At 43.9% G+C, this 14,719-nt stretch overlaps 1 protein-coding gene across 1 annotated transcript in view; it reads right to left on the minus strand.

Annotated features, from left to right (window-relative positions):
- Window positions 1–1,022: 1,022 nt before the first annotated feature.
- NUDT3 (nudix hydrolase 3) overlaps window positions 1,023–14,719 on the minus strand; it is a 179,640-nt gene continuing 165,943 nt past the window's right edge. The window contains exon 5 of the mRNA XM_004484011.3: window positions 1,023–9,337. Within this exon, the coding sequence (XP_004484068.1) occupies window positions 9,165–9,337 (173 nt within the window). The 3' untranslated portion in view covers window positions 1,023–9,164. The remainder of the gene's footprint in view (window positions 9,338–14,719) is intronic.

Here is a 14,719-nt window from a genome sequence, read left to right on the forward strand (position 1 = left end):
AATGAAATCATCAGGCTATTACTGCTCAGTGATCAACTTCCTATCTTTGGCTACCCACATGGACAGATGGCACACTAATCAGGTAATATGGTCTGACATTCACCATCATATAACTGAGCAAATTACCATCCAGGCATACACACGTCCTGTGAGTTAGGTTAGAGCCTTGTCCTAGAAGTGATCCTCTGGGCACACCAACCACATCAGGTTTCTAAGCTCATATGCCCAGGGATGATGCTACCAGAGTCACATCGCAGACAGGCCAACCTGCCTCAGTGAGGAGACACATTTATCTGACTGTGGTACATTGTGTACTCTTGCCTCCACACCCCACTGCCCGCCCAGGCCCCCTCCCGACTCCACGCTGCCTCACTCACAGTACAGGACAGCTCCTCTCCAGCCTCTCCTGCTGACTCCTCCTTAGACATGGCGACCACACACGACGGCCCTACAAGAGCGCTCTACGTGCACGAAGCCCAACGACCCTACCTGGCTCTTGTGGTCTTCCGTGATTTGGCCTCCCTTATTTTGTTTTCACTATAGCTGTTTTCAGGCCAGAAGGGGAACACTAAGTCACATGCAGTTCATTTTTAATGTTGCCCTCCCACTGCTGCTTGCTTGTTCTCCACTTTCCTAACCCTTAAGTCCTACCTTACATCAAGAAAACCAGCTCCAGCCCCTCTGGACCCTTGCTCCCACTCAGGAAAGGAGCCTCTTGCTGTGCGTCCTTGTCTTTGCTGGCTCACTTCTGCCCCCCGCCTGGCTCCTTTAAAGTGGGTGGGGTGGGGTGGGGACAGCAAGCCCCAGCATAGCTTCTCTGGCTGCGGGAGCAGGCCCTCTCCTCAGCACCGAGCCCTGGCATTCTCCACCCCATCCTTACTTGAATTCCCTAAACAAAGGATCTTCTAAGGGGCCACCCTTGACCCCTGGGGCAACACGGGAGTGCAGCGAAAGCAAAGGAGGATTGATGCGAAGGACTTGAGGAAAACTCTGGAAAGAAGAGACCAGACACTAAGCAGGGATGTGTGTGAAATACTGGTTTTTATTGGTTGGCACAAGATTACAACCTACAATTCCAATGCCTTTCCCTCCCACACAGCTCGAATGGAAGGAAACAGATTAGCACATAGAAAGGAACTGCATACTCACGGGCTGAAGCATTTGTTTTTATAAAAAGGGGTGGGATGTGGGGGTGGTGGAATTCGAGGGCTAGTACCAAGGCTGTATCTAGACCACAGGGGAGGGCTGTCTCTTCTCTGATTGCTGCTGGCACCACAGAAGGGGCGCTTCAGTGAAGAAGGGGAACGGTTACACGTGACCAACCCGCCACCAAGGGGAAAAGCAGCACTTGCACCTGCTGTGCACATCTCAGACTCAAATCAAACCCGGGGCTGGCCCGGTTCCCCTTTCTTTTTGGCCCTCCCCCACAACCTGCCAGGACTCGCAGCTGCCAGTAAAAATAAGCCTGCTACCATGGAAAAGAGAGGTGTGAAGGAAGCCTAAGAATACCCCTGGGTAAAAGGAAACAGGAAGAGTCTGTTTCCTTCCACCTTCTCTGGACCCAATTCCACTCCCCTCAGCTCCTGATGAGCACTGTGAAGACACTGAAGAGGCTGGGCTGGGCAGGAGAGAGGGCAGGAAGGAAAGCTCTATTTTCCATGCAGTGGGAAGCAAGATTGTTTTGCAAACAAAGAAAAAAACAACAACAGAAAACAAGACCAAGGTACTGAATGCTGGAGTACCTCCAGATGGCGGGTGGAGCGCTATGACTCCAAAGCTGCCCTTTGACAGCCCCCAGCACAGGGCCCAAGAGGTAGGAACACAACCAACCCCCTTCTCTAAAAGGCCGTTCCCTGGATTCCTGCTTTATTGTCCACTGCTGGTTATTCCTGCCACCCGCCATTACAAGGATGACTTCGCCTACTGTCTGTTACATTTGCTACCCTCTCCACAAATATGAAAGGTCCTGGCTGAGCTCCTGCTCTGCAGCCCAAGGGACAAGGTGACCCAACAACAGAAGGACAAGATGTCTGCTTTTCTGCACGAGCCTGATGGAAAGGGACAGCAGGCATCTGCTGGGGTCTGAACAGTCTAGTTTAAGCTGCTGTGTGACTCTTGGGGGACTGGTCTGTGGGTGCGTGGGCCTCTGGTTATCTCAGTTCTGGAGACTTTGCAGACTTCAGCCTCCACTAAAACCTAAGAGCACTAGGGCGGAAGGACAAAGTCTATTGTCCAGAAAGTTAAAACGAGCTCAATACTTCTTGGCTATTTTACCTCAATGCACTAGTTTCCTTGGAAACAGCCGATGAACTTGGCCAAGAGGGGACTGCATATCTGGGTGGAGCATCTGCACTTCTAGTTCATCTCTTTTACAACTGGGCTGGTCCCACGGATGTCAACCTTTCTGATGCTGATGGAGATGGAATGGAGTAGAGGTGATTGTGGTGAGGAAACTTCTTCAAAAAAACCCTTATGCTCTTTGGAGAGTCCATACCCTATAGCTGAGCATACCAAAGCAGGGCCTCGCTTCCTTGTTGGAGCCCATCCCTACCTACCAAGATCACTGGAAAGGCTTGAAATAAAAGGCTGGGCTGGTAGGAAGATACTATGAGTGAGCTGCCACTTCCTCTCTGACACGCTTGAGTAAGTGAGAGGCGCTTGCTGCACATGTACTTGGCTTTCATTTCACAACAGTGCCCAACATCCTCAAATGCTCCACTTCCTCAAGCACATGGCAACATTACTGCTATCTTTCTTAATATAGATGCACTAACTTTTTCTTATTCTCACCACCAACCCTTTGATTGTAAGACAGTTTGAGAATTTTCAGATCATGAAACAACACACTGCACATTTACGAAACGTCTTCACAACAGAGTGGACCGGTCACTCTCCTAACTACTGCCGCAGCACTATGCTGCTGGGCTGCGAGGCCCTCGCCGCCTTTGTCCTCCCAGGGATGGCCACACTCAGCGCTCTAAGCAGCACACCCATGTCCATCTATGGGTGGAAATGAACGGGTGAGGCTTCTCAGAGGCTAAACTAAATATCTGAAGCAAATTAGATTTTGGAAGAGGGCGTCCCCTTGGGCAAGTCTGCGCATAAACGCTCAGTCATGTGGGAAGAGGTACAAGGGCAGGCCTGTGACGGCAGCCCGGATGCTTTGACGCCCCCTCGAGCCCCTTCCCGTTCCTCGAAGGAACACAGCCTCTTCTTGCACGCTGAGCGCTCTGGAAGCTCCAGGACCTAACTGCAGATCTGCTCCTGGTGGAGGCTCTGTCCACTGATGCTCCCCAGGCTCCAATCAGCCTCCACTTTCCCTGGCATAAGCCATAACTGATGCTGCTGGAATCAAATAACCCAAACCAGATGTCTTCTTTACGTCATTTTTAGTGACACACCTCCCCACAGTGAATAAAAGACCAAGCTTTAACTCTGAAAAGTTTCCCTTCGGTGGGACAATAAAGAAGTGAAAAAGGTTACATTCATCTGTTGATGCTTTAGATCAAACACTGCTCAGGAAGATAGCCTCGTCTCAGGAAAACTTGCCATAGGAATTGATAGGCAATCTTACTGGAAAAATGACTTCTGAAAGGTGAGCCACTTCACCCCACACTAGAGAGAGGGGAGTATCATCTCAAGGCTCAGCATTTGGATTGAGGCACCTTAATTTTTTACTTAGGGAGTTCTAAAAGATCCAAATCGCCTGGCTGGGACCGTAAGCCCAGAAGACCTAAATCACTGTACTGTTAAAACGTTCTCTGAAAGGTACACCCCACAGATAATGTAAGTAATTTTGTAGATGATTATTCCAGAACCAGAATTTACGTTCCCAACTCAATGGCCTGCGTGGGTGTGGGAGTATGGGCGGCACATCAAAATAGTGACTGACGAGCCCAGTAAAATGACATACGACACTGATTTTTCTGTATGCTTTAAAGGCTGTGTGCCTAGGGCTTTAAATGCCTTTTCTGGTGTTCTAATGGCCCTCGCTGAGAAGTCAAATGATTTTCAGGGTTAAGAACTGGGAATATAAACAAAAGGAAATCTAGGGTAATCAAACAACTGATTGCTGGAGGTACAAAAGCACTGACTCCACCACCTAGTTACTAACTGAACTTTTTTTCAGCCCAAAGCACTTTCTTATTCAGCAGAGTTCCTACTTCAGAGTTAACTTTCTTATTCAGCAGAGTCCCTAATTCAGCTTCCCTTTGAGCTCCTCTCCCTTGGTGGACTGTCTCATTTTCTAAGACAGGCTCAAGATCACCAAATCATCACTGTAAATCAAGTTTCAAGGAAGAAAATGAAGCTTCAGGGGAGAGCTATGCCTCCTTTACTTAGAAAGCTTCGCATCGCAGAAAGCGCCAGTCAGGTGACTGCTAGCCTCAGCTCAGGGAGTGTGCCTGAATCCACACCAAATGGGGGTCTTTCTTTTTATTAATTTTTAAGGGTTCCAGGAAGACAAATTCTTGGATTAATCTAAAGGGGGGGAGGTATCATTTTCTCAGATGACCTGACTAGGCTTCTCACTTCCCTGAAAGGTTTCCTAATTAAAGACAACAAAGAGCTTCTGGGGATAATGCAAAAACCGGGTCAAAATGTAAAGCTGTTGTTTTAAAGGCAGGGTGGAAGGCTGCTGGCCTTCAAAAGCAAGTCTGCTTAAAACCTCTGGGTGCCCAGGACCTGTGATGACCTCAAGTAAATCTGATGCTTAGACAACAGTATTTTTTATGGATTACAGTCAATGTTCCCCAACTTATGATGTTTCACCTTAAAACCCCAAATATCTCACTGCTTTGGGTGACATCTAAAGTGATGTGGAAAACACACACTCAGAGGCACTAACACAGCAGCTCAGAATGAGGCTTCCCTCAGCAAGGCTCACGCCAGAGTGCAGAGGCTGACTCTGGGGTGCTTTCCTGCCCACTCAAAGCAAGGTGGGTGCCCCGATGGAGGCAAGGCTGAGACCATTAACAGAGACCACTGTCCAGCCCTGGGGAAGCAGGTTCCCTGCCAGGAGTGTTCAGGAGGAATGAACCACCTCTGCTGGGCAGTGTGACCTGCAGAGCCTCGGATTCCACCTCTTCTAGAGGCTTTAAAAAGAAGAACTAGAAGAAGAGCCACTTGCATTATCTGATCACCATTAAACCACCTCCCCCTCCCCATGGCTGCTTAATTTAAGTGTCTAGCATGTGTCCTATTTTCGGAAATGCAGCTGAGACCAGGATGAGGCCATGTTATCAATTATAGCCAATTCTCATTTCTCTTAGAAGTAAAAATTCATCCTCCTGTGGAGAGTTCTCCAGGTATTTCCTCCAACTTTAAGCTGACTTGCAGCTAGGACAGGTTTAAAGAATACTTCAGAAATATTAAAATCACACAGTTGTGGCAAAAATTGCACTGTGGTTATTAAACTCTTTTTGTAAAAGTGTGAATGTTGCTCAGGATAAGCTATTAAAAAGAAAAGATTACGTGAGGAGATCCATAAAAGCATTAACAAAGCACTGGATGGAAATGACAATTACACAGAATAGAGAGCGAACATAGACCTAGATCTGAGTCTAACAGGGGGCCAGTCCTGCCTCTGGTTAAGGTGGTGGAGAAGGAGCCTCTAATTACCACTGTGTGTGGAGAAGAGAAAAGGGAGAGGGAAGGAGGAAGTTCCCTGTAGAACTTTTTTTCTTCTTTTATAAACCACAAGGGGTGACTTTTTTTCTTCTAAGCAAGTCTAAGAGACTTTATACAAGCTGACTCCTAACAGCAAAACAAAAATTATTCCATTGCCACAAAGGAACTTGACTATGTAGCAACACATTTACAAAACGACTGCAGAACACTTCCGGGGGCTTTGACTGCCCCTGCTCCCCAGGGGCCAGGCAGGCAAGGCCTCAAGGGCTTCACTGTCCAGGGGACTGCCGTGCCACCCAGGGGCGGAAGTCCTGCGGGACACCGCGCTCAGCCCCTACCGCCTGAGGGGGCGCGACGCCACCCCTTGGATGCCCCCAGACGGCCCCAGCTCCGACTCAGCAGTGAGTCAGCCCTCCGTGTGCAGGGCAGATGGGGCAGCAGACACTTGTCAAAACAAAACAAAACACTGTTTCAGTGGTTCTGTCTTGCTATGTTTGCTTTGAGAAAAGTTAAGACTCCTGTTTCGTGGGCTGCAACGTGCTGAAGGCTGCAGAGAATCTCACACAGCTGACTCCTGAACCCCTTTCTCTCTTTCTCTCTTCCTCTCTCTCTCTCTCTCTCTCTCTCTCTCTCTCTCTCTCTCTCACACACACACACACACACACACACAATAACAAGTCTTGCTCCAGAAAAGATCGCATAACCTCATTGGTGTTTCCCCAATGGCTGCAACTTATAAACTAAAAACAAGATTTAATTTTAAAAATCCATTTCTATCTTTCTGTCTCCCAAGTATAGTGGGCTCTGATGGATATTCCAGGAATAATCAGAACCTAAGACCTCCAAATTCACTGTACACGAGAGATGATGTACTTGCCCTAAATATAGGAACCTGTTTCCCTCAAGCCTGAATGAGGTAAGTACTGGCAGAATTAATGGCAAATCCATGTCAATGAAATAATCTGTAAGTAGGTAGGTCTGTGTCTTCTTTTGTTTCTCCTCACTTTCTCTGGGTAGATAAAGGTTATTGCAACCACACATCTAAGAAATCCATCACAAAAAGACTGTGACTACACATCACAAAGACAAACATGGAGCTGAGGTGCCAGGGAGGGCAAAACGCCAATCCCTGCCCACCACAAGCCCAGCGCAACACAGAACAGCGCCAGTTTCAACAGCTCTGGTATTGGACAAAGCCGCCTTTCGTCAGTGAGGAAGGCATCAGCACAGTCTCTGCAGGTAACTGCATTAATAGGATCCATTTATGTCACTGAAAATACTTTCTTGGCAGAGGCTTACTTTTCTGACCCAAACGACGCCATCGGCAATCAAAACTGGACTTTTGGGGTAGTATATTGTTACACCAACCCAGTGAAAACAACCTCAGATCATTAAAAAATGCACAAATTACTATTAACACTACAGTTCCGTTTTCAGGAATTACTGCTTCTCCTCCTGCAAAGCACTTCCAATCCATACCATAAAGGAAGAATTGACTTAAAATGTGTTTTTCAGATTCCATGTAGTGCTTAGTAGAACTAATTTTATTTTCCTCTTTACTTATTTGGACAGACCTTATGTTGCTCTAAGTCAGGCAAAAAGAAGTAATGTGTTCATTTTTAAGGACATGTGAACAACAAGTTGGCATTTGGACACAAATCCCATGGTACTGCTTCTATCCACTGGCACCCTTAACGATATGGGATATAATTCCTTTCCTAGAGGGATGATGGTATCCTAAGGAGACTGCCAGCACTGCTTTTTGGCTGTGTTTCAAGACTGGGAGAAAGAATGTAAACTGAGAGTGAATAGGAAAATTTCAAGTTCACCAATTCATGTCCCCCTGAACCCTGAATGCTAAGTGACTGGTCTACCTAATATATACATTTCTTTTAGTGGGAGGGAAGAGCAAAAGCTTTTAAAAATCGGAGTATTTATTAGAATTTTTAAATAAGGAGACCTACGATTTTAATTTCACATCTTGGCTATGTTTTGACAAAGGAGATGCCACTAAGGATATAGTAAACTCCTGTCTCAAGCCAGGGATCAAACACTGCCTCCCCCTAACACCCCCGCCACCCCACCCCACCATCTCACGACCTTTTTCTGTTTACTTCCCAACCAAACAACACAAATGGTGAATGAAGCCAGCGAGAAACTTGTATCGAAAACCAACAAGGGAGTCTGTAGGGGGCCAATGCATTATGTAGCTGTTCTAAGGAAATTATTACCTGTCTTCCCATAGCATTTCTCAGCAGAAGATGAACCTTTCAAATCCCAGTGGGAGACAAAGTTTTATATTTCTGAGCATGCTCCATGGTGCAACTTCAAGTGCTGCAACATTATAAAGACAAGCAAACACCTGATTTCCCCCTGTGCACTTTTGGGGAACTTAACATGGTTACCCACTGCAGGGACAGGATGGCACAGCTGCACTTGCAAAGCACAATCAGATCCTTCAGAACACAGGACAGTGCAGTTCACCACGGGGTAAGGCATACATGGACAAGGAGAGAGACCACTGTCGGCAACAAGTAGCATTATGGAAAAAATTCCAAACCAGCAGGACAGAAATGGTGCTCGATGCTCCAGTTCTTTAGACAGTAATCCCAAGAATCCAGCTCAATCTCTATTGTCAACATTTAGGGCAGAATTCAATTTCTATCATTGTTTCTCCGGATCTGGGTTGAGGCCATTTGCTCCTGGCTTGGTAATAAAAAAGAAAATAGGTTTCTTCCTGTTTCCTTCTTGGCGTGGAAACACAGCTTGGTGAAGAGAAGGCTGAGTCCTGGGAGGGCTGAGAAGGTAGCTTCCTTTACTCTACATCACTATATTCAATGACTGGGGAAGAGAGAGAAGACAGGAATCTTGCCTAGCTACTAACATTGTCCTATAATGCTAAAAAATAAAAAAGTAAATTAATTGTGAGGCTTTCCATTTCAGAAATGCCCTGAATTAAAAAAAAACTCTGAAAAAAATTAAAACAGTATAATTCCTCTTTCTAAAAGGCATTTATTTACATATTATATGTCCAGTATATAATGTGTAGATAAATGTACCCTGCAGTGAAAGTGACCAACCTATTGTACTGAACAGCACATTATAGAACAAGTTCTTAAAGTTTCATCTCACATTGGTATGTTTTAATAAAAAAAAAAAAAAAATTAAAAAATAAAAGAAAAATGTCTGGCCAGGGCTTGGGAAGAGACAAATGGGAACACTTCAGAATCCAAGGCAGAGGGAAGGCTGTCTGTCTGTCTTCAAAGAATTGTAGGAGTGTGGAAAAGGAGGGACAGATCATGCACAAAAGTACTTTACAAATTACATACCCAACCCCCACCCCCAAGAAAAAGAGAAGAAAAAGCCCCACCACTTAACACCCAACAGCAACATTATCAATAAACCCTTCTCTGTGCCCACCATGCCACGTTTGAAAGAGGAGGCCTGTGAGGAAGGTGAAAGGAGCAAGGGTGAGAGGGAAGATCTGCACTTCAGTCTAGTTTCCAATTTCCATTTCTCTTACAGGAGGTCTTCAGTCATCTGATGTCTGACATGGAGCTCTGAGCAGAGTATGTGGTGGCCACGACTGGGGTGCCGTTGTTGGCCGAGTAGCCTTGCCTCAACGTTTCAAAATACGACGCCTGCACAGGTTTGTGATATTGCAGCACTTTTATGGCATCTTCTATTTTAAACCATTCCCTCTTCCTTCCTGTGGAGGCAGAGAGAAGAAGAATTTAGTACAAGAGAATGCAACGAGAAGATCTCTGATCCTATAACTTTTGAGAAAATGCAGAAAACATGAAAGCAATGTTTCTCTCAACATTAAAAAATATATTTATTTTCTTTTCATACAAAAGTAATACAAACACACTTTATATACTTCAAATATTATCCAAATACTTAATGTAGGCAGTAAGTGAGAAATCTGAAACCTGAAGAGTTAACAGTGATCGTGTTAAAACCTGCCCTCCAGAAAGAACCATGGCCAGCAGGCTAGTAGTTTCCTCTGTGTTCCTGGCCTTTGCTGGCACATAAGGAGCCAAAGCCCCGCCAGCATTCCCATATCCTGCAAAAATCGATGTAAGCCCATCATGGTTCTAGGATTACTGGCATGCCTAGCTGCTTATCAGTTATTTACTTAAAATGTTTTTATAAGAGTAATAAATCCACATAATAGAAAATATAAAATATGAAAAAGAGGAAAAATCATTTCAACACAATTGCTGTTAATTTTTCAGTCTACTTTCTTCTTTCCCAATTGTATATTTCAAACTTCCTTTATTATTTTTTTCTCTTTTAAAAGTAATAAAAGATAGTTGCTGCAAGTTGGGAAAACAGGGAAATATAAAGACAGTAATTACCCATAATCATAAATCAGAAACAACCACTCTAAATACCCTAAGAGCATTTCCTTTTTCTTCCATGTGTATTTGAAAAAGAAAATTTTATCTGAAAACTAGAATTGAGATCATATTTTATGGTGTTCTGACTCCAGAGAAGCTCTGGGAGAGTATTATGGTTAGGAACATGGACTCTGAGGCTCACCTGCTGGGCTCCAATCACATCCACTTGTTTTGTTTTTTAAGGAGGTACCAGAGATTGAACCCAGGACCTTGCAGACAGGAAGCAGGTGCTCAATCACTGAGCTTCCCCCACTGTCCCCACTTGCTCTTAGAAGCTGCACAGCTGTGAGCAAGTTATGGAATCTCTCTGTGCCTACTTTCTTCATCTATAAAACAGATATCATAAATAGCACCTCTCTCACAAGCTTATTGTGAAGACTGAGTTTATATACATAAAGTACCTGAAACAGCACTAGGCATATAGTGTGTACTCTAAGAGTCTGCTTTCTATTATTACTATAATTACTGTTGCTTCTTTTTACTTCAAACCATTTCTGAAGCATTCTTCTATGTTATATCAAATATGACATTTAATGGCTGTATTACATCATAATATCTAGTAATCTAGCATGGATGTATTGTTGTTCATTTAACTATTCTCTATTATTGGACATAATAGTCTGCAATTTTAGTTATTGTAAATAATGCTATGATAAAAAAACTTTATTTTTTAATTCCTATATTAATGTAAGCTCTATAATTAGTGTACATATAACTCAATATCCTGCTTTTTTTCATTACCTAACACTATCATATGTACTTTCCCGCAGTAGCATATAGCTTTCACAATTATGGTGCTTAATAGCTGTATACATTCCATCAGATGAATGTACCTTAACTCATTTTATCATTTGAGTTGCACATTCAAGACCTAGTTTCTCACTACTAAGAGTAATGGAAGGGGGAACAGATGTGGCTCAAGCAGCTGAGCCCCTGCCTCTCCAGGTTTGGTTCCTGGTGCCTCCTAAAGGAAAAACAACAATCAACAAGCAAAATCAGTGAGCAGAACAATGAGCAAACGAGGGAGCCAACTCAGGGAAACCAACTCAGGGGAGCCAGTGTGGCTCAGTGGTTGAGCTGAGTGCCAGGCTCTGGCATACAAGGTCCCAGGTTCAATCACTGGTCCTGGTATTGGAAAAAAAAAAAAAAAGAGTAACGGTAGGAAGATACTCTGAAGGAAGACCCATAGGTTTATTCCCCCACATTTTGGATTATTTCAGGGGGCTCAATTTTCAGAGGTGGGAATACTAGGTGAAAGGGTTGTTTGGATATTAATAGAGCAATGGTACCTTATAAAAAATTATTATTGGGGAGGAGATGTGGTTCAAGTGGTTGAGTGCCTGCTTCTGACAAGGGAGGTCCCGGGTTTGGTTCCCGGTGCCTCCTAAAAACAAGAAAACAAACAACATGCAAACAAATGACAAGACCAACTCAGGGGATTTGATGTGGCTCAGTGGCTGAGTGCGGGCTTCCCACATACGAGGTCCCGGGTTCAACCCCCAGCCTCGGTACCTCAAAAAAAAAAAATCACAGAGGACCCAATCAGGATGGCAGAGTGAGATGATTCAGGGCTCTGTCCCCACACAGAAGCTTTGAATAACCAGCAAGAACTAGCTTCAACATCTTTTTCAAAGCTTCAGAAATTGTTAAGGGACTATAGCAACAGGATGAGTGCCAAAAGAAGGAAAAGCTACTTAAAAGTGGTAGGATCTTGCGGCACCCTGGATGGACCCAGAGCCAGCCCACATTCCTAGTGCAGAATGCTGCAGGTCCCTGGTGCTGGCTGCGGAGGGAGGAGGTAACCCCATGCACAGCCTGGGAGCAGGTATATCTGGCGGTGGCCTGAGGGACACCCTGTGTGTAGAAGGCAGCTCACCAAGCTCTCCAACAGAACGCTGCGGGAGAGCAGTCTAGTCGTGGTGCCTAGGGCCAGGGACTGCAGGCTGCAGGGCACGCAGTGCAGTGCCCAGGGACCAGGAGGAAACTTTTCTAGGGAAGAAGGGACATCTGTATCCATGTGAACAGAGAAGTTCCCAGGGCCACACACACATGCCCAAGGAAAGACCCATGCACAGAAAGGACCAGGGAGGCTTTTGGCCTGGGGCTGTTCTCTAAACTCGGAGTATGGACGAGAAGCCCTGATGAAGAACACTTGTACAGGTCAAGCTGTAAAGACTGTGAAAGGTAACACAAATAGATACAACCTCAGAGTCTAAATTCCAGCGATAAGACATTAAATTATCAAAATGTCCACATTTCAACAAAAGGTGAGAAAACATGCAAAGAAACATGAAGTAATGGTCCAGGCAAAGGAGAAGATCCATTAATGAGGAGAACCAAACCTGGGATATTCCAGGCAAAGACTTAAAAAAATGGTCCTAAATGTGTTCAAAGAGCTAAAGGAAAACATGGACAAAGAACTAAAGGAAATCAGGAAAACGACAGATGAACACAGAGAATATCAAGAGAGAGACAGGAATTATGAAAAGGAAACAAACGGAGCTAAAGGCTTTAGTCACAGAAATTAAAATTCCCTAAAGGGGCTCAACAGTAGAGTGGAGCTGGCAGAAGAAGCAAGAAAAGTGAACAGAGCCTGAGGTCCCTGAGGGATACTGTCAAGCATACCAATATATGCACTGTGGGATTCCCAAAAGGAGAAAAAAGGAAGAAAGGGGCAAGGGAGAATCCAAGAAATGATGACTGAACACTTCCCAGATTTAACAAAAGACATGAATATACACATCCAAAATGAAAAAATACATTCCAAACATGATACACCTAAACAGATCCGCTCCACGGCATATTTTAATTGTTGAGTGCCAAAAATAATGAGAGAATTCTGAAAGCTGCAAAAGAGATGCAACGCGTCACACATAAGGGAACCTCATTTAAGAGTAACGCTGATTTGCTCATCATATACCATGGAAGCAAGAAGGCAGGGGAATGACCTATTTAAAGTGCTGAAAACAAAAAAATTGCCAACCAAGAATTCTTTATCTGGCAAAACTGTCTTTGAAAAATGAGGGAGAGATTAAGGCATTTCCAGATAAACAGAAGTTGAGGGAGTTCCTCACCTCTAGACTGGCCCTACAAGAGATGCTGATGAGAGTTCTGCAGGCTGAAAGAAAGGACAACACGAGATGGAAGCCACACAAAGAAGACCTCCTGTGAGGGCAATGAATGGGTGAATATAAATGCCAGTAGTATTTCTGGTTTGCTAAGTCCACTTTTTATTTCTTACAGTATCTAAAAGGCAAATGCAAAAAATGTGGTGAGAAATCAGTAGTTTTGGACTCAATGTATAAAAATGGACTTTGTGACAAGAACTACATACTGGTAGGGAAAAGGAGGAATACAGGAATATAGTTCGTGTATACTATTGAAGCTAAGTTGGTATCAAAGCAAAAGAGACTGTTATAGATTTAGGATGTTAAATTTAAGCCCTATGGTAACTACAAAGAAAATACGGGAGAATACGCACTTTCTATATGGATCATAAGGTCAGAAATTAGAGTACAGGTTGCCGGGAGTGGAGGACAGGGGAACAAGGCATTAATGCATGATGAGTGTAGGGTTTGTTTGGGGAGATGGTCAGCTTTTAGTCATGGAAGGTGGTGAGGGTACTGCAACATAGTTAATGTGATTAATCCCAATGAATGGCATGCTTGGGAGGGGTTGGAATGGGAAGGTTGATGCTGTTTTTATGTTCCTACAATTAAAAAAAAAAAAAAAGAACTAAGGAGACAATGCCAATTAAAGGCAATATATGACTCTAGGGAGCAGATGTAGCTCAGTGGCTGAGTGCCAGCTTCCCACATATGAGGTCCTGGGTTCAATCCCCAGGCACGCCCCCCCCCCGCCGCAAATATGTAGGAGTATAGATGGACTCTAACAAGGTAGAAGACTCAAAGGATATAATTGGAATGTGAAAAAATTGGAATATAGATTGCATGCTGCATATCAATGTTAAATTGCTTGAACTTGATAACTGCACTTAAAGGTTGTTCTTGGGAAATGTACATGGCAGTATATTATTAAGTGTTCAGGGAGCATGTTGTATATGACCTAGACTCAAGTGTTCAGAAATGGACTGATGGATAAACAGATGTGGAGCAAGAATGATATGGAAAATAGGGCAAAACGTTAAAACTGTTGAATGCAGGTATGGTTTATATTATTTTTGTAACCATTCTGGAAGTCTAAAAATATTTCAAAATACAAAGTTAAAAAAAATTATTATCAATATAGTGTGAATACCATCAGACAGTGCTCTGAAGACAGGGCCCATGCCACACGCGTCTGTGTTTCCTTTTTAGGCCCAGTAGTGGCTGTCAAGGAATCTGTCTTCATAAATCCCCCCTGAATTTATTTACTTACTCATACTGTATTATCACCAGAAATAGAGCTATTAAGAGCTGCCCAGATCAATACTAAAAGATTAGAAAAAAGAAGTAAAAAAAAAAAAACCACACAGATCAATACTAAGAGGGAGCATGGAGGCAACATACTCGCCAACAAAAAAGGGAAGTGTTTTAGGAAGTAAAGTTAACCTGTTTTCAAATTCATAACAGAAAGTACATCAATATTATACTTTTCTAGAATATACCTTCCTTCAGAGGTAAAAGATTAAAATCCATGAGCCAACGATTACTAACTCAGATTTCAGTTCAGAAGACATATAAGCCATA

This window comes from Dasypus novemcinctus, chromosome 11, assembly GCF_030445035.2.
Source record: "Dasypus novemcinctus isolate mDasNov1 chromosome 11, mDasNov1.1.hap2, whole genome shotgun sequence".
Lineage (NCBI taxonomy): Eukaryota > Metazoa > Chordata > Mammalia > Cingulata > Dasypodidae > Dasypus > Dasypus novemcinctus.